This window comes from Seriola lalandi, unplaced genomic scaffold, assembly GCF_002814215.2.
Source record: "Seriola lalandi dorsalis isolate HSWRI2012SDOR001 ecotype SW California unplaced genomic scaffold, Sedor1 jcf7180002054680, whole genome shotgun sequence".
Taxonomy (NCBI): Eukaryota; Metazoa; Chordata; class Actinopteri; order Carangiformes; family Carangidae; genus Seriola; species Seriola lalandi.
The window spans coordinates 279,171-306,917 of record NW_019525233.1 but is presented as its reverse complement, the minus strand read 5'-3'; the positions used below and the strand labels follow the sequence as shown (position 1 = coordinate 306,917).

The window sequence follows — 27,747 nt, the reverse complement described above, 5'->3', positions numbered from 1 at the left end:
ATCACACTTGTTACACCTCTGTACTCCTCAGTGTATTTTCAAATACTCCTTGGCCTAGTTTCAAATACTCCTCAGTCTATTCTCTAGTATTCGTCACTCTTTTCTGTAGTATTCCCCAGTCTATGTTCTACTACTCCTCAGTCTATTCTCCTTTACTCCTCTTCCTGCTCTGTACTACTCCTCGGTCTATTTTCAGTGCCATAAACAGGAGGCGGAGCCTTGGTCCAAATAAGGAGTGGATTAGGTGACGTCACACGAGCCAGCGCCCCTGCGCACCACACAAGTTGAAACACGCGCTCACCCAAGCAAGAAGAAGCAGCAGACGTCAGTTGAACATGGCGTTGAGCTGGAGAGCTGTCACCAGTCTACAGAGGTAAACAACTGTTGCCACAGCCTCCAGCATTTCTCCAACAGTCAGCGCCGGATTACCTGTGACTGCTGAAGCCAGCCTGACCACATTTATCCGCGTTTCATCCTTTTTCTGCCACTTTTGGGACTCAACGTACGCCGTCGAAAAGGGGCGGTAGCGCAGAGTTGACAGCTAACGTTTACCTGGATTATTCGACCACAGAATGTTTGCCAATCGTTTTAGCTAACTATCGTCTACCTAACGTCTATCTAACGTCTACCTACGCGGTTGGAGCTTGCTAGCCTCAGCTATTTGGGTTAACCCCTCTTGCACTGAGAGCTATTAGCCAGTCGATAACAATACAACATGATTCCGTGAACCGCTGCTCTTTATTTTTCTTGTCACACGCATCTCAGTTAATACTGTCAGTTTAAACGTAGCTACCTTGGCGATATATGCCAAGTTCATATTGTTTTTACTCTCGGCTTGAGAAGCGTTAGCCACAAAACGTTAAGGAAATGTCAGATAACCAGAGCTGGAACTCCTCCGGTTCCGAGGAAGATTTAGAGCCAAGAGAGGAGTCTGGACATCCTGTCAGTACCGGCCAGTTCAGTGGAGTCCTCAGCAAGGTAAGTCATGTTTTGATCAAAACCGAATATCCTCTAAATGCACCGGTCAATGTCACTGCCAAGTGCTAAGGGCACAACTGTCAAGAAGGCGCCTGTGTTCATATCAGGGCGAAATGAGGCACTCTGCCAATGTTATGACAAATCATGGCATGTATGTTTGAGGGAAGGGTTATCCGGCATCCTGCAACCGTCCATGAACGTTTCCACATTGGCGCCCAGTAATATTACATCGGTAATCCCCACTGAAGCAAAAGGAAAGCCCCCTAGTGAAATTGAATAGTGGGGTATGTAATGCACAGCTAGCTACATTAGCTCATAAATCCATCAAAAATAGTTTCTCATTAATTTACTGCAGGAGTGGGTGACGTTGATAGTTGATTCTAGGTTTACTGTGTAAGCATGTGGTGGTCACAGTTGGTTCCACAAAGCTGTTACCAATGTAGATAATTGGGGCAGGTGGTATTTTTTGCCTGGGGTACATTGTGCAGATATTGTGGTTGAATACAGACGAGTTCATTTCAGAGGTTGAAGCATTTTTACACATTACTATGATAACAATCCGGATACAGCAAATGTTACTGTGTTAGTGTTATGAGCAAATGTCCAGTGATACTGTAAAAAATACTTTGACAACAACATGCAAGGTGTTGGAAAACATTCATTGGGGTACTAGTATAAGTATGAGTGCTTAATTGAGTGCACTGTGTAAATAACAACTCTCCAGGCTATTGGTGACCTGTTCTGTTTTTCTTTGGTAAACAGACAGTTAAGTCTACTGCTAGACAAAGCCTTGGTAACCTATTTTGCCATCTGCTTCTGCTCACTTGGGCAAGACTTTGTTTTGGGCAAACTGGCCGCCGTTTTAATTTGTTAAGCCCCTGGCAAGATAATGTGGTATTAATCCTACTGTAGACTGGTTGTTTCTAAACAGATTGCATGCTGACCTGCTAACCAAGCATATTGTGAGATTAAGCAGATTGGCATCCAGAAAAGCTCACCTGTTCAATCATACTAAACCCTTTACACGTCATAAATCTTGTGAGGATTAATGAGTCTACACCTTACATAAAATCTCACGTGTCCTAACACAGGTTTTCCCAGAGGTGTAAGCATCTCAGATTAGGGATATACATTTTTTGTTTGTAATTTCTGAGTTACCAGAAAAGTGGAAATCACTCTCTAATTTAACAGTCTAATAAAGACTAGCTTTCTGTTACTTTTGTGTTGATGATTCAGCTCTGTGGTGATTGTTGAGGTTGTAGTTTGTGGTTTTGTTGTAGTAAACTAAATTATATTGTAAGATGTTTAATATGTTTTCAAAGTTGAGAACATGAGGTGGACACTTTTCAACACAACACCACCACAAAGTACAACCTCTAAACATACAATTTGAACCAACATACCAAGAACTAAAGTAGAAGGTCTCAGTGACGACTGAACATTTTAAGTAAGGTGGTGTTTATGCAAAGCTTCCATTACATTGTAGAGGTTTTTCTATTTTACTTGTCCACCAGTTTACAAAGATATTAATAAAAATACTTTTTTTTTCAGTGGACAAACTACATCCACGGCTGGCAGGACCGTTGGGTGGTGCTGAAAAACAACACACTGAGCTACTACAAGTCTCAGGACGAGACCGAGTATGGCTGTCGAGGGTCCCTCTGCCTCAGTAAAGCTGTTATTACTGTAAGTAGCACTGAGACTCTTTCCTAGAAGTGTCACTCTTTTGTTGTTTGTGTTTTTCAAAATGTCTTAACAAGAATGAGCATCGCTGTTTGTGTAAGAATTCTTCTGTATATTTTCTAAGAGGGAGGAAACAACGTTCTTGCTGTTTAAGCCACCAAAACCGTACAACTTACTGTGGCTGCTTTTCAAGACTCAAGAGGATACTTTGTGTGTGTATATTTAAATTGCAAAGTAGAGTCACAAACTACTTTTGTGTCACTTCACCTGCAGCTTCAGCTGATACCCTGTTGGCTATGTTTCGCTCTAGTTTGACCTTCCACCTATAAAAGCCAGACAGCCAGGCGGTCTGGTGTTCCAGTATTTTGGTTGCATGTCCATGATAACCACAGTGGGTATATTCCCTCCACAACAAATGGTGTACAGTGTTGTTCATGAATGGAGTAGAGGTGTCTGACAGAGGAGCCATACCAAAAGAAAGGATTTAATGTCAATCTTGACCTTTTCTTTATATTGGTTGAATAGCTGTAGTAAGTAGGGGCTAATCAATTCCGTCTGACCCAATTATTTTGATATTTAGGGTTAATATTGCTGTGTAAACATTTTGATAATCAGGTCAGAAATTTGTGAAAACAAGATTAAGTCATTACAAATCAGTTAAGGAATAACAGTTGCCATCAGGTGAACTGGCTGGTAAATTTGTCTTAGTCTGTGTAGCCATTGACTAAATGGTGCTTAGGCAGTTATTGTATTAGTGGTGATCAGAAAGTAGGAGAAAGCTGATAGGATAATTGTACAATCATCTATGTCTGTTTTGGTCAGAAATCTGTGTAATATTCACTGGATTTCAGCTTTGGCCACACTTTCTTCTCCCACACTGTGTGCTTTGTTCTTGTCACAAGTGATGACAAAATGTGCTGGAGAAAAAGGAATTTGCTTCTTTATAGAAAATCAATTTTCGTTGTGTGTTGCACATTGCATTTGCTTTGGCTTGCCTGTGGGAACAGCTCCACTTGTGTGATTAAGGAGCTCAGAAGAACTTTTTCAGCAGGGATGAAAATGCTGTGTCATTGTTTCTGCAGTTGTTGCTGTCTTAACCTTTCAATATAAAATGGTGCTTTGACTTTACCTACAAAGGTATAAAAAGTTGTTTTACATATACTCAAAGCCACACTGTAATATACTGTGAAATTCAACATGAATGGAACAAAGTTGATCACCTGAGGAGCTCATGTGGTGAAATCTGAAGAGCAAAGTCAGACATTTCTGTTTCTGCTTCGAGAGGCCTTCAGTCCACCCCCAGTCTTTCTCCATTAGCCTCTCACATGGTTTTGAGCATTTTTGTCACGTGATGTATAAGATATGATTCAGTTGTTTTGCATCCACCATATGTTTCTCTTAAATTCATGAAGGAAAGCCTCTGTTCTTTCCTGGATCCATATGTAGGCCTAAGGCTCGACTCACTGTTGGCAACTCTAATGAGAAACTTTACCCTGGAGTTTCTCAAACCCGATCTTCACCTGCAGGTGTTACCCTATTTTTATTTTTTTTTTCAAAGAACTACTGATTATGTCCCAAGCTCGCTTGAGGGTAACTGGCTTGTCAGGTGACTGTTCTAGTCCCAAAACAGCATGCTATGTGGTAACACTTCATCATGAGACTAGTAATGCTGTGTCACTGTATAGGCTAGACCGTGAAATGCAGCTGAGATAGAGGTAGCAAATTATATCAAAGCAGACACTCCATACTTATCAGACTTTTAATAATATCCCGTCTCAAGGATTTAAAAGAACTCACACTTTGCTAAGCACAGATATAATAAATCCAAATGTGTCAACAGTGTTTAATGACGGATGTTCACACTGTTTCACCTTTCATCATGTTTCAGTGGGAGCCCAGGTCAGTCATTGACTGAGGCTCAGTCTGTGTGTCTCTCTCCAAACAGTAACAAGGGAAATGAATAAGTTACTGTTCCCAGTCGGCATGAAACAGGCTTGGCTATTAGCTGTATTTGCTCAGCTTTATCCATTCCCAGCCTATGTAAATATTAACCTCCATGTGGTGCTCTACTGTAGTCATTTCTCATTCCAATGGAAATACGCCTCAGAAGTTTATGGGGTAAATAATGAAGAGTTACAGCTGGTGATGGTCATCAACAGACAGTTATTGCCTTTTTTGAACTAAAATATTCTCTGTTTTTCGTCAGTATTTATTTCTTTGATTTCTCCATCTTGTTATTTTTCCTCATAGCTCTGATAATAACTATCAGACACACATGCACCAAGATGCAGTGTTCTCAGACACAGGACTAGTGATGTGTCCAGATGTATTTCTTCAGATAAATGTAAAGAAAAGAAACTGGTAATAGCTACTTTCACATGCATTGTGACACCATTTAGATATGACTATAAGATTAGAATTCTGGATCGGGTAAAAGAGTGTCCATATAAGACCTTGTCACACCATGTGAATACACGTGAGCAAATATAGTATTATCTCAGAGGGAAGTCAATTGTCTAAACTGCAATATGAGTCATTCAAAAACTGCACCGCACTAGTTGAGAAACTGTAAGATAACACTTGATTTCTTCATTGTAGAAGAGCAAGTTTTTGAAATCATTTCTCAGAACTCAACACAATATAATAACAGACTCCTGCAGCTCATTGCTGGTGGCCCACTCCTCTCTGCTTTGTTTTATTTCTTATGTTTGGTCTGGTACAATGAAATTTCAACAGATTTGAAACAGCATCTGTTTGACACAGTCTCAACTAAAATTGGACAATGTAAACTTTGAAGTCGGCAGTATTCTTGCAGAGTAGCTGCTGGGTTGGATTACATTAATGATTATACACTGTTCAGTTCATTGTGTCCACCAGCTGTCTTTATACAATAGTGTAGGTAGGTCATACGCACCCTCCTCACGTGCTCACAGCCACCTTCATTACAAGGGAACTTGATGACACTTATTGAATTTGATAACGTTCAGCGTATCAGCCAACATACAGTAACTGTGAGTGTATTCATGTTAGAGATAAACAACATTAGCATTAGTAATAGACGCGCTTGTAGATTACAGTAGATTAGTAAACACAGGTTGACAGCAAGTCAAAATTATCATTGACTGGATTAAATAGAAACTATAACCAGTTTAGTTTGAAATACATTTGTACCATTTTCTAATGTTAACCATTCATCTCCCTTTGTTCTGTACATTCAGTGGCTCACCGTGAGGTAGAGGCTCATGCATATACCTCTATAATATTTTGTGAATTACTCAGACTTTTAGCATTATTGAATACTCAGTACTACAGCATGTATTAGAGGTGGCCTGCTAACTGACCATATAAGGTTGGTAATACCCCTCTTGTTCCTGTTTCATGAATGACAAAGTCACAATGGTGCAATGTCCTTGTTGCAGGTTTGCATCTGTACCCTACAAAAGCTGCTAACCACCAACACCATTTTTAGATCTGTGGTTAGTTAATAAGGGCACACTGGCCTACTTGTAAGTCCTTCTCTCACTGGAATTGGTGAGTAGTGCAGACTGGATCTGTAGTAGTTTATGGGCTGGATTATTTTGAGTTCTGCAAGGCAGTGGAACTGGATGTGACAATTTGGATTTTTCCTCATTACATCAAAGTGAGACTCTTGAGGTGGTGAAAGAGAGATCAAGGGTCAAGTAGATGTCAAACATGCTGTTTGGGGGGGGGGGTTGACGTAAGGCTTTGTGGAAAGTGTCTTCTGCTAGGAAATGAGACTCTTCCTCATAGGATGTGACATTCTCTACACATTGGGGGTCATGAAGAGGGTCAAGAAACACCTTCCCCATTCTGTGTGTGTGTGAGTGTGTTTGTGTGTGTGTGTGTGTGTGAGCGCGCGTGTGTGTTTCAAGGACAGAATGTTGTTCTTACTGTCCCCTTGTTGATTTAGCTTTCCTTTCCCCTGCCTTTCACTCTGACCACTTGGTGAGTCAGTGTTTCCTCCACTAGGGCAATGGGGATCCCGTTTTAGTGTCCAGTCTGGAGAAAGATGTTCCTGGCATCAGACCATAGTAGTAATGTTGCAAGAATACAGAAGACGCTGTATGTCTGAATGCCCAGAGAGCATAATTATGATGTTTAAATTTGCACAAATGAGTAATGAAATTCAGTTAGGTTTGGAGCAGCTTTGTAGGCTTTCTCAGTGTTTGCATTGGTTTCAGTCCCTGTATTTTTTTTTTTAGGCACTGAAAATCTCAAGCTGTTTTAAAGGGAGCTCCCATCCCTTCACGTCTGGAGACTGTGACTGCAGACACGTACACCAGCTCAAAAGGGGTTGGAGGGGAGAGGACAGATTGGGAGTCTTTTTGAAGCTGTGTAGGAAGTTTATGTTTGAAGAGAACAGAGACAGAGTGCTTTGTCTCATCATTTTAGATTTTGGCATTCATATTATTTGATACACAAAACATCATAAAATGTTTCTCTCCTCCCTAACATGCTCCCTTACAAGACCATACAGTTGAAAACTGTCTAAAAACAAACAAGACACACAAATACAAGCCCAACAAGGCTGACACTGATAACACAAGAGTCAGATATAATTGCGGTTGAGCTACTGCTGGGCCCCACAAAAAGGGAGGCCATTTGACAGACATCAGAAATAGTTGCTGGCAGAGACTCCTCACTGGCAAAAAATAAGCAAAGATGACAATACAGTCGGCTGAATTAAAGAAAGACAAAAAGCTCTCTGTCTGCTCTGGTATCTTGGAGGGAAAGAGTTTATTACATTTATGTCATCTGTAGTGTTTATTTTGTTACATACACATAAACATTACTGCTAAGGAAGTGCATGTCCTTATGGTCACAGTGTACATTTTGTCATGGATATTTTTAAGAATTTATTGTGTAGCAACATTCTGGGCATGATAACAACTTACTACCTATTTGATTTATTGTCATACAGATCTAAATCTTCATTTGTAATGGTATGTAAAGTGCTTTTTTCCAATTAGATGTAAAATATCCATCCATCTATCTATTTCTTTGTATCTGCTTGTCCTGAGCATGGTCACAGGAGGCCGAAAGGTATTTCACCATGCACTGAGCTGCAGAAATTCTACACGTTGACTTTGCACAAGTAGACAGAGACGCAAACTAAACACTCCATACATCTTTTACTGCTTTTTATGTCTGCTTGACTTTCACATAGCAGCCAGGCTGAGATCATTTTCAGCACGTCATGTCATCTAGTGAAGTGCAAGGCTGCTAAGATGACCTTCCCGTGATGGATTACAGTTTACTGTAGCCTTGGATCCCTATAAACTTCTGAAACCTGGTGCAGGCTTTCATTCCTCAACCTCAGTATAACCATGACCCCATAGTCCAGGGGTTGTTGAGAGGAACTCATTTTCTCACTGTCCTAGCAACCAACTGGCATTAAAATTCCATTATCTCTATAATATCGTATGGTTTTAGTGCAGTAGATTTATATTCTTACCGATCTTAACAAGTGTGTTAAAATATTCAGAAGAAAAAAATCAGTTGTCTTTGTTAATGTTTTATGTTTATTTTATTTCACATGGTTTTTGCAGGTTTGATCTGGTAGTTGGTGGGTTGTTGAGGCTGTTTTTTGAAACGAGTTAGTGTGATCCTGGGTTTAAGAGAGAAGGAGGCTGCTGAAGTTGTCCGCTGCTCTTTTGTCTTTCTTATAACTGATGGCAGATGCTACCGCTGGTTTCCTTCCTTGCTTGCACTTCCTCTTTTTGTCCGTCTCTGCTGCTGATGCTGATTACATGCAAATGCTGCTGGTAACTTTTAAATGGGCATCTTATTTGGAAAGCTTTCAGTATTCATCCTCATATTGTGCATTACTGACGCTGAGCATCTGGTCTTGGCCTCGGCGGCGTCCAGGTGTCAGGCAACATGGCCAAGTCACACTCCTGCAATGAAACCTCTTTAAAGGCACCGTAGTGGGCCATTTATTATTCTGCCAATTCACTAAAGTAATAGAATCTTCAGTAATGGTTTGGGCTCAGACTATCTCTATACATTCATATTAGATTGCAAGCTTGCAATTGTTAATGATCATATGTGCCTGCTTTATTATAGCTTGTCACAGTGAATATAAGATTTTGAAGCAGTGTTAATCTTGTATCGATTAATAGAATTGTTAGAAATGAATAATCAATATGGTATAATTATAATACTTAAACTCACAATACCATATTGATTAACTAAGCCGAATAATCGATAAATGGCTTAATTAAACAAACAGTTGTTTACTGCAATCACAAATTCCTCCTCAGTGAAATGAGTGGCAGTATTGGTTCTTGCAAAATTGCAGATTCTTGGCCCTCCATAGTAAATGATTGCACTTATTGTGGCCAACATTGGAATGTAAAGATCTCTTCTCTGTCCCTCTCTCTGTGTCCTCGACTATGACCCTCTCTCATAGACCGTTCTGTTCTCTCACTGCCATCAGACCTTTAGAATGATTTAGCACTAGGACTCATTGTAGAATCCTGGAGAAAACTGCACAGGTAAATACCATCGCTGTCACCACCGCTCCCTGTACCTCCGCCCTCTCCCAGCACACACACACACACACACACACACACACACACACACACACACACACACACACACACACACACACAGTCTTTGGTTGCTAGCCATGCCAGCGCAGCACTTTTACAACGCTGACAGTACACTGGAGGGCTATTAGGAATATGCTCCGTGCTGCAAGTTGCCTTAAAAGGCCAGTTATCTGCCACTTCTCCTCCTATGGGACAGTGCCTGAAAGTGGAGACTGCTGTGCCTCTGGTACTCATCTTAGTCTTCTATCCCTTTGAGATAGGCCTACACTGAAACATTTGACTCACATCACTGTAACTGTGGTGGATTGCCATCAAGAGCAGATTGTCTCCCACCATATAAGGCACAGGAGAGAGATTAGCAGTTTGCTTTTTCTGTGTCATTTTAATAGTTATTTGCATGAATCAAAGACACTCACATATGTCGCTCTCTGCACGTCCTGGGCAAGAAAGAGATTGGCTTTTCCTCTTTTACGACAGTGTTATCATATTTGTGAAGCCAGCTGACTTTGCAAAACAGGGATCATTTCACAGAACCCTCCAATATCTAATCCTGTCCCAGCTTCTGTCAGAAGTCGAGAGCATTTGAATATAATCATTGATGCAGTACATTTTCAGTGTACACTGATTAATCTAACTGTTTGTTCTATATCCTCTCCCTCTGTGTATTTTTTAGCTTCATGCGTTTGATGAATGCCGGCTGGACATAAGCGTAAACGACAGTGTGTGGTACCTAAGAGCACAAGACCCAGAGCACAGACACCAGTGGATTGACTCCATTGAGCTGCACATGGTAAGTCATGCACACTCTAACAGCTGCTGTGTTATGAACTGCTGGAATCAAACGAAACCAAATCATTGTCACTTTTGCAACAAATAACTATCATCTTTGTATGCATGTGTGTACGTTTCTGTTAGAAAGTCAGTGAGAGGTGGTGGCAGACAGGAGGAGTCCAGGGAACAATAATGCTCTTTCAACAACTGCTGTTTTTGTTGTCAAGTCTATAGGACTTAAGGACTTACTTGCCTTAAAGCACAGTAAACTGTAATGGCAAAATAAACCTGAAACCTTGTAAGTGCAGAGAGCAAGAGTTTGCATTAGCACAACCGCTAACACTGTCAGCAAATGCCAGTTACAAGCTAACAAACAACATAAGCAAATAAAAGATGCTAACTACGCTTACTATTCGAAATGTCTGCTAGTCGATTTCAGCATCTGAGTCTGGGTCCGATTGAGCCCGATCCAGAATTTAGCAAAATAGTAATCATAGCAGAGTATTTTTACACTGTTCAAAGAGTGTCTGGAGAAAAACTTTAATCTTAATTGGTTCACAGCTGGTGCATGATTTGTCGAAGGGCTAGCTTTGCTTTGCTAACCCTGAGAGGGGTTACAAGACTTACTGACAATGCTGTTTGGAAAACACAGCCAAAAGATAACCCTGTTTGAATGAATTTTCTGGGAACAGACCTGAAAAGTTGAGGTTAACCTGTCCCAGATAACAGTCAGCTAGTCCTGGACTTTAGACGTGCTTTGTTGTTTGCCTAAAATACCAGTACAATGTGAATTTACACAGGGCTGAAATACAAGTTGAACTTTTAAGTGGTGTGTGAAAAGCTGTGTAATGCCGGGTGAGCGTAAGTAGCACCCATTGTTCACATTCAATGTGTGTGTGAAAAGAATCCCATATGACCTGTGTAACCCAGTGTGTATTAGTCATTCCAGCCAGAGGGAAGATTAGAAGGATTTCCAAGTGCATAATATCAAGAAAATGTTTTTACATACTGATTTGTATGTTTGTAAGCCATAATCTCCAGAGTGGAGCCACAGTTGTGAGTTTGTCTGATATAGTTGAGAAGAAAGAAGCCTCCACACCTTCAGTCTATTTGCAAAAACACATGCTGCTCACTTGTGGACCTCAGTTTGGGAAACCCCCCTTCCTCCTCCCTTTGGCTTCCCTCCCCACTAATTCCAGCACAAGGGAGCCACCATGACTCAGACAAAGCAGGAGGGGAGTCGGCCTTGCACACATAACATGCACACCCAGCCATCATCCCACTCACAATGAGTCACCACTGAAAACTCTTCTTCCTAGAAGGTCCTGCTTCCTGGTCTAACCCACATTACTCACAACACTCACAGCCTAGCGTCTCCAAGGAGACACAACACACCACAACTAACACATCAGGCCTCCTATAGTTTGGGAAAGTGAAACATCTAAATATGAAAACAACACTTGTTTCTAGGATACTGTCTCTATTACAGTGAGCTGTGTTTGTTGTTTTGTTGTTGTTTTGTTGTTGGTCATCTTTTATTGCTTTATGTCCTCTGTTGTAAATGTGTGCATTGAGGCTTTAATTACCAGACACACTTACACAACAGTTACACAGTATTGCTCTGCTGCATGCAGCTTAAAAACATGTCCATGTATATAGGTATTATAGTTAACAGTTGGGATTGTTGACAGGAAACCCAGCAGCTGATAAATGTTACTTTTACTGCTCTTTTATGTTGTATTTTCTGATTTCTATCTAATACTTTAGCCACAACAAAGCCTCTGCTTGCTTAGATGTATTTGTTTTCCTTTTCTGTCAACAAACAGATTAAGCGGCACAGTTAGATAGCACTATCTGTGCTGATGAAGTCAGTGGGGTAGCAGTATGTTGGCTAAAGGGTGAACAGCAGTGACTGAAATCCATGTGAACTCAGGCGGAGTTACTTTTGGTCGTTGACCGACAGTAACCCTAAGCTCTTACAAATGCCAGTCACGTGTGTTTACATGTCCTGCCCTCCTGTGGTTGAAACTGGAAGTGTCTCTTAAAGGGACATGCACCTCTGCCAGTATCTGTCAACCTTCCCTCTCCACCGTCACCCACCATCTATCGACAGGCTGTTGCATAAGACGAAAGGGGAACCAATCAGCTTTACAGGAAGTCGCTTGATTATTTCAGTGGTTTTGCAATGGTTACTGAATCTGTATCATGTGCTGATGTTGATGTCACTATGTTGTGTCAAAAATGATTCATTACAACATTAAGAGTATTATTATGAGGGTTTTCTTGGGCTGTTTTTGTAGTTTCTAATGGAATCCCTGCTAAATAAAAACATTAATGATAGTAGTTGGAGCACTTCAGGTCAGATGGACAGTTCTCAGATCAGTTAAAGTGAATAATTAGTCATTACTGCTTTTTTGTTTTGTGTCACTGTTTGTTTAATAAGTCGCTAATGAATTGTGGCTGTTTTTTGAATCATGGTCTCCTTTTCTCCCACTCTGTCTTTAATTTTGATTAAATCTTTGGCTTAAATGAATAATGATAATGTATTTTTTAAGTAAAGCTGCTTTGGCTTACTTGTTTCCCTTTGTCATGTCTGTTTTTCCTTCTTTTTCTACAGTCTGATTCTGGATATGGCTCAGAGTCCAGTCTGCGGAGACATGGCTCCATGCTGTCTCTCACATCAGCCACCAGTGGCTACTCTGCCACCTCCACATCCTCCTTTAAGGTGAGCTTTCTGGTTCATGTTTACTCTTGCTGAAGAAGTCACTGGTCTCACACATGAGGGGTGTTTGAATATTTGTAGAAGCACACACACACAAGCGGTGAATTTTGTCAGCAGACACACACTGGAATGATTGCATAGTGGTCCAATGGAAATATAAACATAAGCCGAACCACTCTGACGCTTTGTTTCTTTAGAAGGGTCACAGCCTGAAGGAGAAGCTGGCAGAGATGGAGACCTTCAGAGATATTTTGTGCAGGCAGGTGGACACACTTCAGAAATACTTTGATAGCTGCTCAGATGCCGTGTCCAAGGATGAGCTGCAGAGAGACAAAAGTAAGAACCACACACACCTACACTTCTGTTGACCAGTTCTTTTCTTTTGTTCCTCAGTTGTGTGTTTTAGTGGGGGGGGGGGGTTTCTGACAAGAACTGAAGATTATTTAATTGTGAAAATACCATTTTATTATATAGCTGAAATTATTAGTCAATGAATCCATTAGTTGATTCATTTTTTTGTTATTTGTCATTCACTGGTCCCAGCTTCTCAAAGTTAAGGATTGATAATAGTAAACTGAATATCTTTTTGTTTTGTTAATACTTAATAGATAATTTGAGGAATGATACAGAGCATTTTCACTATTCTCTGGAATCTTATAGACAAAAAGATTAATCAAGAAATTGAGAAAATACCAATAGATTAGTCTACAATTAAACTAATTTTTAGTTGAAGCACTATATGGACAGAATTGAAGGATACAGTGTGTGTGTACGTCTAAGAGAATCTTTAGTTTGCATATTCCATCCACAGATTATGAAAATATTTGTGGTTTAAAGAAACATATAGTGAGTGTTGTGAGGAATGTTCCTGTGCATCTGTTGTGACTCAGAAAACAGTTATTCTATAAGCCCCCTCACCCTCACCCTGTCTTGGCTGGCTGAACATTTGTTCATGGCAGCCTGCGCTGAGCGTCTGTGGATGACCACAGTGAATGAAGCCCTGCTTTTGTTCTCCTCACCTCCCTCTATCTGCCCCTCGCTCTCTCTCCCTTCCTCTCTCACCCTCTCTCTATTCTGAAGATGAAACCGGACTATTGTCATGCTGTCCAGCACAGCAGCGTTCTGTCAGTCTGATGGTGTGCTGTGTGTGTGGTGTAGTTTGAGTTGTGAGTGGGCCACAAGGCGCTACCCTGTCCTGGAACCCTGGTTGATTCTCAGTAGGGTCCTACAAGAAAAGGCTTGTGTGCACCAACTACCTGTTTGTTGTTTTTGTGCTTACCTTCCCTCTCTGAGTCTACTCTACTTTTTCCTTTTTTGTTTTAGTTGTGGAGGACGATGAAGATGACTTCCCCAACACCCGGCCTGACGGAGACTTTCTGCACAACAACAATGGCAGCAAAGAAAAATGTGAGTGGTGCAGAATTCTTCCTGAAAACCTGGTTTCCAATCTTGAGTATTTCTCTGTAACATTAAATATTCATGACTAAACAAGCAACAATCAAAGCTGTGAGATCAAAGCTGTGATGCTTGTTAAAACAAGTAGCATTTACTGTAGTCCCTGTGCTCCTCTTTTGTGCAGTGTTCCAGTCATTGACTCCCAAGGGAATCAATGGCATAGACTTTAAGGGTGAAGCCATCACATTCAAGGCCACCACAGCTGGGATCCTAGCCACTCTGTCCCACTGTATCGACCTCATGGTGAAGAGAGAGGACAGCTGGCAAAAGAGACTGGACAAGGTGTGTAACATTTGGATCACTGCAGAGTCCAGATGGACATGTTTCATCCATTATTTAAACAGGGACTTCTTCTTAGAAAGCCCATATGACATGCATTATTTGTCAGACAATTTTGATTGTTTTTCTTGCTTGAAAAAGATCAATTGATGGTGTAAAATTGAGAATGCAGGAGAGAAGTGTGAGAAGTTAGTGTGTTATTTGGTACTTGGTCAGCAGACTGTCCATACTGTCTCCTTCCAACTTCTGCTCTGCTGTTGTGGTCGTGACTTGATTTTGGATGTTTGTGTGTGTAGGAGATGGAGAAGAGGCGAAGAATAGAGGAAAGCTACAAATCGGCCCTCAACGAGTTGAAGAAAAAGTCTCACTTTGGAGGTCCAGACTATGAGGTGAAGTAATCATAAAATTCTTCTATTAAACAACATGAACTTTGTGTTGTGTAAGATCCTTTAGAGTAACATTCCCTCTCGTCTTTATTTGCAGGAGGGTCCAAACAGCCTCATTAATGAGGATGAGTTTTTTGATGCAGTTGAAGCTGCTCTCGACAGACAAGACAAAATTGAGGAACAGGTGAACATAAACTCGATTAGTGTTAAGTTACAGAATGAGAACTGCTAAGTTGATGTTAAATAGTGAAACACATTGTGAAATGAAATGATTTTTGGTGTCGAGTATGATCAAACTGCCTGTGTTTGATTGTTTCCAGTCTCAAACCGAGAAGACAAGGATACAGAGGTCCAGCCCTGTTCCCCTTGGAGACGTCTACTCCAGCCCCGGCTCACACAGATTCACTGACAAGGTTGTTAAATCCTTCACTTCCTGAAACTACACCAGCTACTCTCATCATTCCACCTGCTCCACCTACAGTTCTGCCTGTTCTTTATTTTTCTCATTTCACACGTTTCATTTTTACATCTCACATCAGTTTTGCGTAACTTTGACTCTTCGTCCCTTCATTTTGTTTGTCCATCATCGTATCATCACCTGTAGCCTCATAGTCAGCCCTCCCCAGCTCTGATAGTCAGTGCTCCTCATGATGTCCACAGATTCAGCGCAGAGGTAACTCACTGCCAAGGCTCAGCCAGTCACCCCACCCCTGTGTTTCACCTGTAAAGACTAAACACCATGTCTGCATGAATCTCCAGTAGCTGCATAAGCTCCTTGAAGAAAATGCTGCAGGAGCCTTTAACTCACTGTGGCAGCATGAAGCATGAGTGTGTGGTGTGAAATAATAAATTGTTCTTGTTTATAGACGATGTGCTACCAGGTCCAGACAAAAAAGTTTTAGTCTAGTGTTCATCATGGAAACTTTAGTCTCATTTTGTTGATTCATTTTAAGTTTTTCTGAGGATTGTCACTGGAAGTAACAGTACAATGTTCCATCCACAGCCCTTGATAATATGATGTTAACATTAGCTTGCCTGCATGGGTTTGTGGTTTGTCCCGGCTGTTTTGTTGTCGCTGTAAGTCTTCGGGGAATTGTTGGATGTGTCCTGTTACTTTATTCCTTCCGAGAACTAGTGACATTACCATTACAAGTCAAGCAGCTTCTGAAGAAGAGATATAAGACATGAGATACAGGTTTGATTTGATGTCTTTGTCTGGTTTTCTCTGCACATTGACTCCTTTATGCCCTGGTCATATCCGAGGACCTTTTCAAGTTGTCGTTACATAATCGATATAACCGCCTCGTTCTGTCCCTGGCCCTGTGTTACAGGTGGAGGAGATGGTGCAGAGTCACATGACCTACTCCCTGCAGGATGTTGGTGGAGATGCCAACTGGCAGCTGGTTGTAGAAGAGGGAGAAATGAAGGTATGATTATATATGGAAGTACATATTCTCTGACTGGCACAGGAAATGATGAAGTTGTTTTAAAAAAGTCTGAAGTACATTGAATTTGTTTTTAAAATACATTAATCTGGAATGTATGATGGGACCAGAGCCTACTAGATTTATACAAGTACTCCATTAGGAAATGTGGTTATGTATTGTTTTGCTTGTGTGTGTGCAGGTGTACAGGAGAGAGGTGGAGGAAAATGGGATTGTTTTGGACCCGCTGAAGGCCACCCATTCAGTAAAGGGGGTGACTGGTCACGAGGTCTGCCACTACTTTTGGGACACCGCCTATCGCAACGACTGGGAGAGTAAGTCTTTTAACTCTAACTCAGAGTTTAGAGACAATTCACTGTTAAAATACCGTGAAAACCTCGTAACCCTCCATGTTCTCTGCTTCCTTTAGCCACCATTGAAAACTTCAATGTTGTGGAGACGTTGTCGGAAAACGCAGCAATTGTCTATCAAGCCCACAAGGTAAGAGCAGCAAGATCATAGATAAAATCACCACGTTTGATCAGCAGTGAGATGGATCCGTTTGTCATAATCACCTCTTGTGCACAACAGCGGGTGTGGCCTGCGTCTCAGCGGGACGTCCTGTACCTGTCTGCCATGAGAAAGATCTTAGCCAACAACGAGAATGACCCCGACACCTGGCTGGTCTGCAATTTCTCTGTGGATCATGACGACGCTCAGGTGAGCCATCAGATCCAGTCAGGTCCACTTCACAGTGTTTATTTCTGATACCGCAGCTTCTCTTAATTCTACGTCCTGTCACTTTCCACAGCCGACCAACAAGTGTGTCCGAGCCAAAATCAACATCGCCATGATCTGTCAGACCCTGGTCAGTCCACCGGAGGGAGATAAAGAAATCAGCAGAGACAACATCCTGTGTAAAATCACCTATGTGGCAAATGGTGAGAGTGCGTCTGTGCTGCTGGCTTTAGCTGACACATGATCAGTGTGTGCGCAGGTCTTAGGAGGTATCAAAAGTCTTAAATGTCATTTACAAAAGACTTTCCTGCTGTAGGTCGTAATGTTAGTCAGGAAGTGTTTGTGTTTCCGACTGCAGGCTGTCAGGACACGTTACACACCTAGAAACTACGCTGGGATTGTTGCCACGGTGATCAAACCTGTAGCAAATACCGTCACGACTACTAGCTATAGCAACCAGGAAGCTCAGACTCTCATAATAAGTGTCAGTTTTGGAAAAAAACATTTTTACTTGGCTTTCAGTCATGCTTTTATACTTTTTATTAAATTATTTCTATGTGGTATTAAAAAGCTCTGAAACGTTGAGCTTGGTCTAAACTCTGGAGCTCTTCCACTGTCTCTTGCAGGAGAGAAACACTCAAACAGGGAAAAGGCTTTTTATTATCAACCATCCACTTAAGCGTCATTGGCTGTTTCATGCCAACACCCTGCCGGTAGCTGGGGGAATATTTTTCCCTCTGTAAACTGATATTATATGATGTTCATCTTGAAAGAACAAACGAATGGAAACCTGCTCTGACAAACTATAATGTGCAATTGCTGATTAGCTCAAACCTTCATGCTCAGTGACGTTGGTATCCTGTGTGTGTGTGTGTGTGTGTGTGTGTGTGTGTGTGTGTGTGTGTGTGTGTGTGCAGTAAATCCAGGAGGCTGGGCTCCCGCCTCCGTGCTCAGGGCCGTTGCTAAGAGAGAGTACCCCAAGTTCCTGAAGCGCTTCACCTCCTACGTCCAGGAAAAAACTGAAGACAAACCCATCTTATTCTAAAGCTCACAGGTTGGTGTCAGGAGTTTACTCATCTGAGTTTATATTTTCATGTGTCGTCTCTGAATGTTTATTCAGTACATCTTCCATGTTTCCAGTGTTGACACACACAAGGACAGAACTCCCCATGAAGCTCTGAGGACCCATTATCTTCAGACTGACGCCTGCTCTGCTGCCATGACGAGACAAGCACCTCACAGGGATTGTTTTCTTTCCCAGCTCTTGGCTACAAGTTAGTTCCAGTAGGGGAGGAAGGGTAATAATGGCGCCCTCTGGTGGCTGCAATCAAACACCTGCGAGACAACCCTTATAACCCCTGAGAGTCAGTCATGAAAAAAAAATTCTTGATTTAATTGAACCCAGACAGTGACATCATGATTTAACGTAATCATGTCAAGAGCAGTTACTACTTGTTTTCTTCCCCTCATTGTGGTTCAGTTGATCAAATACTAAATTGCTGTTATTCAGAAGGATATTGTTTGTCTCCAGAATGAATGCACCCAGCAGTGGGCCGGTCACCTTCCCTCCCCAGACGTTCCTGCAGCAGTTTATTCCATCTTTCATGCTCATGTAGACGAGTGACTTGTCAGAGTAGCCGTCATGTCAGGTTGTGTCTATTTTCTGACAAATATATATTAATATTTAAATGTACGTATGTTCTATAAGAGGTTTGTAAAGATAAACAAAAAGATCTTCGCTAATAGATTGAATTGTTTAGTTTCTATTTTGTGTTGAGTTTTCATATTTTTCCTAATTAGTCATTTCCCAGCTTTCTTTTGAAGCTGCTAACTTTTGTGAGTAAAACAACATGACTGATTGATTTGAGATGATTCTCATCTCGTCTGTATTAAGTCCAGAGGGCTGTCATCAACACGTGACCCCTATGAAATAAGACTTGACCTCTGACTCCGTGTCTCTCATGAAAACGCCTCGTCGGCGCTGATGGAGAAACGAGCCGAAGAGTTTTTGGTATATATAATGTACAAAACAGAGTTCATGTACATGATTTGCTTGGCTTTATATTTGTGTCATTGTTAATATGTTCTCGTGTCATAGCACATCCTGTATTTTGAATGTTAAATAAGTTGTAAATAGTGTAGCTAACATTTTCACTTAAGGTCTGCAAAGCATTTTTGTGACTGAGTCGAGCCCAAATGCCTTAGTTTAACAAGAAGATGTAGCTTCAGATGGGGAGAAGGTGCCGTTACTGCACCAATAAAATGACTAGTGAAGTGCCTCGTGGCTGAATTACCCATAATATTGTATTTTCTCCATTTGGAGTCAATTTAAAACGTGTCCTACAATACATTTCCTGAGGGCTAGCAGGATATTTTTTACAAGTCCTACTGCTACAAAAACACCAGATTGATTTAAATTTAATTGCAGTATTGCCACCTCGACCTTCCTGTCAGTATTTCTTGTTTGTTACATGTGACGGTGACAGTACTGAAACCGTTCTGGTAACATAGTCCAGTCAGGTCTTTGTATTTTCTGTCTTAACATGTTGACACATGCAGGGCTGCAAAATCCAGAGTTTAGTAAGTACTTGAGTTGATCTTGCAGTAAAAATCCATAGTTCTATAGTTCACATTTTAAATGAACTATACAACTATGCAGTTGATTTTTATAGTAACTATGTACCTACAGGAAGTTTCATGTGCTCATCCTAATAAATTTCAATATGTTTTTCTGTAAGAGTAAAACCCAAATCTGGACCTTTTTATAAGATGAAAAAAGTCTGTCACAAAATGTTGTTTCCTGGGTTATAATCAATGACAATAGATTTGTAGCTGTGTCACCTGCTTCACGCTTAAGGCTTTTGATTTTAGAGCTTCTAGCTGAGGGACGTGGGTGAGAGACAAAGTGAAGCCAGATGAAACTCGACCTTTCAGCTAAGTGGAGAGACGCCCGGCTGAAGCTCTTTCACCCAAACGCAGACGTTTCTAACAGCAAGTTTAGCAGGTTGTTCAAGCTGAATGTAATCAGAAATGCATTTTCGTAAATAATTGGTTCGTACTAATGTACTGTGACACCGTGGCACTTCTGCCCTGTTTTAAAAGAGAAATAAATAAGTCTATCCTCCAGTTTTCCATGTTTGGAGCCATTTGTTCATGTTACACAAAAACGAATGAAACATCACTAAGAGGTAACATAATGGTATTTATTTTTTAAATAAAACATTCAAGACAATCTTTTCACACAGATAGCTTGCAATTGAATATTCTAACTAGAACATGCTGAGGCTCAGCTTCTCTCTTACGTAAGGCCACTTCAGCATCAATGACGATACAAGAACCTGCGGTACCTGTAGTCAGTGATGCTTTAAACCCGTCCGTTTACCTCCACCATGCCGATGAATCCATAATTGCACACATATAATAGTGTACCATAAAAGTTTATTAAATTAATATGGCTTTGGTTTTCCTATGAGCCTTAAAAAAAGAAAAAGAAAAGAAAAACAACCTGCCTCTGCAGTTCATCTGGGTGGTTGATCAGAGTCTAGACAAACTGACGGCAGGTGCTTTTTGTTTTTCCATAGTCCCTCTACAGTATACACAGTATACAGTAGCACCTTCATTCAGGAAAAGTTGTGCAAGTGATTTCCTACAACACTGATATAGTACAACATACATTCAGGCAGCGAGTTGGCATTTCAAACATCTAATGTTATTTGTTGCAGTAACTGAGCTGTCTCGAGCAAAGCTTGTGGCGAGTGCAAATGTTTCACATAAACATGTTATAGCTGTCTGAAGGTCTGACCTCATGCATTTTAGATGGAGAGCTACACAGAGATTTACTGTATGTAGAAGCTGAGTGTTCCCACGTGTGACGGAGGGATGGCTTCTGGCTTCACGACTCCTGAGAGGCCCAGGATACTGGTTCAAGACTTTGTGCAGAATGGTGGATTTTGTCGATCCAAGCTCCGTCATGATTCCCAGTTGTCTGAAGGATCACTGTCGACAACAGCGAAGGCTTTCTCTGGCTTTACTGCAGCATTAAGATGCAGACCAATGGCACAAATAAGTAACGGCAACATAACAACGCAACCCAGGAAGTCTCTATTCGCAGTCAGTCGGGCGACACGCAAAACAAGCACACGTTGGCTGTTTGATTCAGCATGTGTTGGTCTGTTCATCAGCTTGTTAGTCTTTTAGGATTTCCACAGCCCAGGTGATCAGGAGCCCCCCCCCCCTCCATTCTCACAGTGACGTGTTGTGCCGGTATCCGGAGCGCTGGATGGACCGTCAACATTCAACGTCACGCGGCTGTCTCTGACTTCTGTGAAGGTGTTTCTGGCAAATTTGTTTTGGATCTAGAAGTGAAGAACAGAACAAGTTCAGCACTCACAGGGAAAACTACAACATGCACAGACCAGGGAGAAGCTGAGTGAAGGCGTCTGACCTGTTGAGGCTCATGTGGCTCTTGACGAGGTGTCCGGCAGCCAGAGCAGCCATCAGGGAGAGCTCTCCAGCCAGGACGGTGGCACAGACTACACGGGCCAGCTGACGGGCGTTCTCACCGGGCTGGTTGGGACTGGTACCTTGGACACCGAGCATCTGAAGAGAGACAGAAATGGACACGGCTATTTACTGTGACACCGTAGATATGTTTCCTGTGTGATCCTGGCTGTGCAAGGTCGATGAAATGATGAGTTATGTTCCTCTACAAAGCACATTTCATCAGATCCTATATTTGTCCAGTTTCCTTATTTAGTATCTGCCTTAAAAACCTCCTGATTCATCACAGTCCCTGCAGAGTCATCACCCCTCTCCCCTCCTCTAGCTCTTTACTTGCTGCATTTCATTTTTTTGTGAATTTACAATGAGGGTGGATGTGCATATATTTTATGGGAGTAAATTCTCTAATGATTTGCTACTATAATATCTTTCAAGAAATGTTTTATTAAGTTTTATTTGGTACTGAAATGAATTATTCATTCGTGCACTCATCTGAAGGATGAGTTATGAAGTGAAGTGGAGTTCAGAGACTTAAAACTGAAACAAATAAATAATTAAAAAGTGCATTACCTGTAGACAGGCCTGCTGTGGCGGCAGGTTGGTGCCCCCTCCCACAGTCCCCAGCTCTATGGAGGGCATGGTGCAGCTGATGTACAGGTCTTCTCCATCTGGACCAGCAGGCTCCATCTGAGTGATGCAGTTGGAGCTGCCTATTGTCTGAGCAGGATCCTGAAACGCAGCAGTATTACTCAGTGAGCGTGATCACGTGATTCATGTCTCATTTTTCACAGCACGTCTCTGATTCCGAGCTGAATCAGTCTGACTGGTGAGAGTTAAAAGTTTCATAGATTTCATTTTTTCCATGCATGAGCTTGATTCAGGAAATCAATTTAAAGGTTCTGATATTACTATTTATATTTACTATTTATTACTAGTGATGATTACCTGTCCACAGGCGATGTATATGGCTGCTACGATGTTGGCAGCATGAGCATTAAAGCCCCCTATACTGCCCGCCATGGCCGAGCCCACCAGGTTCTTGTTGATGTTGAGCTCCACCAGAGCAGCTGTTTTGCTCTTCAGCACCTACAGACGTTACGTTAAATTAGAAACACACTGATGATCGTGGCTGGTGAGCAGACATTTTACACCGTCACGTCTTCTAGTGTAAAGTTTCATTTCTGCTGTGTTTACCTCCCTGACCACCTTGGCGGGGACGGTGGCCTCGCACACAGCAGACTTGCCCCGGCCCAGAATCCAGTTTATGGCAGCAGACTTCTTGTCGGTGCAGTAGTTGCCGCTGAGCGACAGCACCTCAACATCTGGATACTGCTGCTGGAGTCTCTGCAGAGCCTGTTCAGTGCCCTGGGGAAAACACAGCGCACACACTGATAAGGATTCATGGTCATGGAGATACAAGCGACAGGAGCACTGACAGCCGACTTCCTCACAACAGACCTTGGAGAGCATGTTCATGCCCATGGCGTCTCCTGTCTGCGACTGGAAGCGGATGTAAAGGTTCCTCCCAGCTAAACCCACCAACAGCTTCTCCAGGCGAGCAAACCTAGTGAGACCAAATATTCATATGTTCTGTGTGTCCTTCAAAAACACATCACGTATGTGATTCTGTAGCCAGTCACAGCATTTCCTCTGACCTGCTGGTCTTGTCGAAGACCTCTTTGATCAGACTGAAACCCTCCGGGGTCTCGAGCCAGACTTTGACCTCTGCAGCCCGGCACGCCGAGGGCAGTCTCACCACGGGACCCCTGGTCATACCGTCAGCTAGGATCCTGCTGCGGCAACCCCCGCTCAGCTGGACAGGAAGGAAGACAGAGTCAGCACACGCACACACACACACACACAAACGCACACACACAGCTACAGTCACTTACAGAAAGCGCCCTGCATCCCCTGTTAGTGCTGGCGACCAGGCAGCCCTCTGTGGTCGCCATGGGAACGTAAAACTGCTTCTCGTCCAACAGAAGAGGACCAGCCACTCCCACCGGCACCGGCATGTACCCGATGACATTCTCACAGCAAGTGCCCATCACCTACAGGATCATAAACACAGGCTGAATATCAGTCGCGCTCCAGCAACATGAACACAGAAACTAAAGGAATCCAGCAGCAGAGAATCATTTTCCAATACAGAAGTGTTTGTAAGTTTACAGCACAAAGGGAAAGGAGATGTATTTCTATAGTTCGGGTCAAATTATGGAACAACGCTAATTTAAATTTTAAAATGTATAATTCACTTTAGGTTGAAGAGTGATCTGTATCATGTGCAACTACATGACTGAATCAAAAACTACTACTAAACCAAAAGAATAAATCCCACTTCTCATTTTACAAAAACGCTCCCGATACCTTCGTGTAGTCGTAGTCCTTGTAGGGCAGACAGGACAAGGCGGAGGGAACGGGCAGTTTGGGTGATAACATTTCCCTCCGGACGGCCACACCCCTCTCTGGAGTCTCAAGGACCGCTTCCAGCTTATAGTTCAGGATGTTACGCGAGGTCACCAGGTTTATCACCTCGGCGTCGCTGAGGAAACGGGCGCCTCTCTGGGAAGCAAACCGGTAGACTTATTAAACCTTCAGAGACACACACAGAACTTGTGATGTTTGTGTGCTTAGAGGATTTTCTATTACCTGAGGATCTGAGAGGACGGCCACACATTCCTCCAGCGAACGAGGCTCTGAATCACAGCTACTTAAAGGGAGAGGTGTCAGAGCAGGAGGCTCCTCAGGACATGAAACACAGGGGCTGTTTTCCAATGAGACTGCTGGAGCCTGAGTCACTTCTATTGAAATGAATCAGGACAAACACACGGTCGTGTTAAGCAGCAACATCAGTGAACACAGACATTATTAAAGCTAGCAGGGCCCATCGTAAGTCTCACCCTTCTCTCTGATCGCTGTATCGGCTTCAGCTGAAAGTTTGGGGTCCGAGACAGCCGCGGGGGTGGGGTTGGTTGCTGAGACACAATTCACGCTCTTCTGGAATTTCTGGGCCGGGAGGTCCCTCCTGCAACAGTCGTCTGCCACCCGGGGCTTCTGGGGTGGAGAGGAGCTGATAATGGGGGTCTTCAGCGAGAGGGAAGACTCTGTCTCCGTTTGCTCAAAGAGGACGTACTTCACAGCCAGGAGCAGGGCCAGACCGAGGGTTATCACCTGCTCCAGGTCCATACTGGCAGGGGGTGAACCGAGAAGAGGAAGTCATGCATCGGTGGGTGACCACACAGGAATCGACGAGTCAAATGTAGTTACAGTACGAGCGATATTCCTTCTCTGATGTTTTTACCTGGTGAGCTTCAGAGGCCACACGGTTCCATCAGAGTCCAGTCTCTTCGCTACGGGCCCGTCCACTGCCCGGCTCTGACCTGGATTCTCAGCTGCTAGTCGAGTCTGAGCGTGAACCAAGGCAAGACCCAGAGACTGAGGAGGAGATCGTGAAATATTCCAGTTAGACCACACGCCGTCGCGCTTTCAAGTATATTGTTCACATCTGTGGTAACAAAGCTGGATACAGTTTCTCACCATGATGATTTTTACCCTCTGGGTCACAGGGTTGGGCTTGTTGTCCTCTTCTTCGGCCAGCACGCGGGCGAAATGGCCCAGCTGCCAGATTGGACGACCCTCACGACTTTCCCTGGACAGCTGTAAAGCATACACACAGATTAACTGTCAGATGCAATAACTCATTTTGAGTTCCTGTCAGACTCAACTATAACTGCCAACAAATCATCCTTACCTCCAGGACCAGTGAGACACATGCAGGGAAGAAGGTCATGAAGACAAAGTAATTGGCCAGGACAGACATGCAGCCAAAACAACACATGATCTCTAATTGAGGCACACCTGGAAAATGACAGAGATGATTTCCGCTCAGTTTATCATCAGTAAATATACAGAACACAGCTGTCACTGTTTTGGAGGTGAAGAAATACTATCATTTCTTACCTGACATGGTGCCAATCCCAATGACCAGACACTCAACCAGAGCATCCAGGGTGAAGGTGGGGCCCAGGATGGCCATGCCCTGGGAAATATTCTCCCTCACCTCCTCCTATGAACAAGACACGTGGCCGAAGCACTACTCAGTGACACCTCATCTACTTTTACCACATAGTTCAGCAGTTACAGTTCATATAAATGCAAATACAGTGTGTGTTACATTACCTGAGAGTTTGAGCTGAGAGCAAATTTGGCCAATGCACAAGCTTTGGAGAGGTCGATGAGCAGGAGGAAGAACGGCAGGGCTTCACTGGAGGGAAAACAGTTCAATAACAATCAGGAAATGACATTGTATTATTTCACCGCCGGCCTGTCTACATTGCCAGAAAGCCACAAGTGACACTGAAGTTTCTGAGTGGGCAAAGTGTCACATGACAAGTTAATAATCAAAGATCAATTCAGTGTTATCTTTCATTTTACAACTGAATCAAATGACTCATGATGAAGGTGAAATGGCTGCACAGCTCTGAGTCTGAGTCTCAACCTGAATCTGTAAATCTTAGTCCAACTGCAGAGAACTGCAAACCATTATAATGGCACTTGTAACTTGTAACCTCAACTATAAAACAACCCATAAGAAATCCTGAACTAGGATCTGAATTATTGCAATTCTTCAATGATCTGGCTGCAGAACAACATGTTACATGTGCACATGAAACACTTACTTGAGACCCGTCAGCTCTTTCCCGAAGAAGTGGATGACCACAGTGCTGAACACAAAGCTGGAAAACACTGTAAATAAACCTGCAATACCTGTAAGAAGAGAAAAGACAGAAAGTTGGCAGTTTAAATATGCACAGCGTGGCATTTTCAAATCAGTGCTGGGCGATGTGAAGCAGTGCCAGCTCATAATACTGACCCAGTATATATTTGGAGCCCAGTTGGCGGAGATTCTTGAACTGGAAATAGATGTAAACGATGGCCATGCAGCGAGTGACCGTCAGGATGATTATGTCACTGCTGTGGACTTTCTGCAAGAAAACAGTCTTCATGTTAGCATGTAGTCACAGTCTGAGCAGCAGAGACGACCTGCCACACCCACACCCTGACTCACCTCCTCGACTTTGGGGCACTCATTCCAGCTGCACATCTGGCTGCTCCCTGCCAGGCTGTTCATGGACACGAGGCAGACCGTGAGAGCCAGGGTGCCCACTATTACCTCCCATGGGTGGGAGGCCACCAACAGGCCGTGGAGCCTGAAGAGACGTGCCAACATGGCCTAAGGATTCTTTCCTGCTGCCTAAGGTCACAGCCTCACCTGTATTAGAGAGGGATAATAACATCAACCCATCGTTTCCAGTCCAACAAGACAAAATGTAGTCCAGGTAATTTGCAAGACTGTGAGACAGAAGGTGTTGGCAGAAACTGTGGCTGCTGTATTTTAAGTGATGATGACAAACCCACAGTCTGTATGTTCACCGGACAGCTGTTAACACCACAATATACCTTCTTGTTAATGGCTAACTACCGCGAAAGATAAACTTTTAGCTCACAATTTGCCGACAGACTCAGGTGTTCCCTTTTGTCGTAGACAAAAACAAGTGCCTCAAGTAATATCTATATGTAAACACGAGGCTCGTAGCTCCTGACTGTACGCTGAGTTACTGCTAGCGTTGGTTAGCATTAGCAACATTAGCTGTCACACCCGGACCAACCGACAGACCGTCGCCAAGGTCAGTTCGCCCCCCATCGTCACAACACTTTTTTCAGTTACTGTCTATAAACACAAAATTACATTCACGCACTTCCAGAGGTGAGTTTCGCCGTGATCACAGAGTCCTTTCCATCATAATAGTGTCTCTTCCACAAATCGCTTAGCTGGCTGGTTACTTCGATCTGATGTAACGAAACCAACATGGCGTTTGCGGAAACTCCAACGTCATGTTTACGTTGTACGTAAGGGGGCGTGGCGAGAGGTGATGCAGAGGTGAAGGCTGTGGAAAGCATAGGAAAAAAAATACATTTAAAAAAAGGCAAATAATAGTAGTTTTTTAAGCTTTTACTTATTTAGTTTTGGTTTCATAATGTATTTGTTCATACAATGTACAAGTGATGTGTATATTATCTTATTATTATACAATATGATAGATATTTGAATGATATTAAACCTGTTTGACCACTAGGGAGTTTCAGTACAAGTTTCCTGCCATATGCAATGATAATGAATCTTAATAACACATGAAACAAAATCATATAAATGATGAATCTAAACATTTAAAGTG

The 27,747-nt window shown here is 42.6% G+C and overlaps 2 protein-coding genes across 3 annotated transcripts; one reads left to right on the top strand and one right to left on the bottom strand.

Annotated features, from left to right (window-relative positions):
• Positions 1-299: 299 nt before the first annotated feature.
• Positions 300-20,137, top strand: LOC111666846 (ceramide transfer protein-like). 2 transcript variants are annotated; one of them, XM_023422356.2, is made up of 18 exons: positions 300-978; positions 2,530-2,664; positions 9,910-10,026; positions 12,625-12,732; positions 12,927-13,065; positions 14,053-14,136; positions 14,309-14,466; positions 14,760-14,852; positions 14,947-15,033; positions 15,170-15,262; positions 15,454-15,522; positions 16,181-16,276; positions 16,476-16,608; positions 16,704-16,774; positions 16,865-16,993; positions 17,085-17,214; positions 17,929-18,065; positions 18,152-20,137. In XM_023422356.2, exons 1-17 carry the CDS (start codon positions 868-870, stop codon positions 18,054-18,056), a joined length of 1,881 nt encoding a protein of 626 aa, XP_023278124.1. In that variant the 5' UTR covers positions 300-867; the 3' UTR covers positions 18,057-18,065; positions 18,152-20,137. The 2 variants fall into 2 exon arrangements, with proteins under 2 accessions (XP_023278124.1, XP_023278125.1); XM_023422357.1 differs by lacking the exon at positions 15,454-15,522 and having other exon boundaries at positions 301-978.
• A 56-nt stretch (positions 20,138-20,193) lies between these two features.
• Positions 20,194-27,400, bottom strand: LOC111666845 (3-hydroxy-3-methylglutaryl-coenzyme A reductase-like). Its single transcript, XM_023422355.2, has 20 exons — positions 27,271-27,400; positions 26,580-26,783; positions 26,385-26,496; positions 26,191-26,278; positions 25,691-25,775; positions 25,472-25,577; positions 25,263-25,369; positions 25,049-25,168; positions 24,813-24,946; positions 24,412-24,698; positions 24,161-24,312; positions 23,879-24,073; positions 23,404-23,562; positions 23,167-23,324; positions 22,970-23,075; positions 22,706-22,876; positions 22,457-22,597; positions 22,082-22,240; positions 21,456-21,610; positions 20,194-21,366 (listed from the first exon to the last, which is right to left on the bottom strand). The coding sequence occupies exons 2-20, from the start codon at positions 26,739-26,741 to the stop codon at positions 21,312-21,314; spliced, it is 2,652 nt and encodes an 883-aa protein (XP_023278123.1). The 5' UTR covers positions 26,742-26,783; positions 27,271-27,400; the 3' UTR covers positions 20,194-21,311.
• Positions 27,401-27,747: the final 347 nt, after the last annotated feature.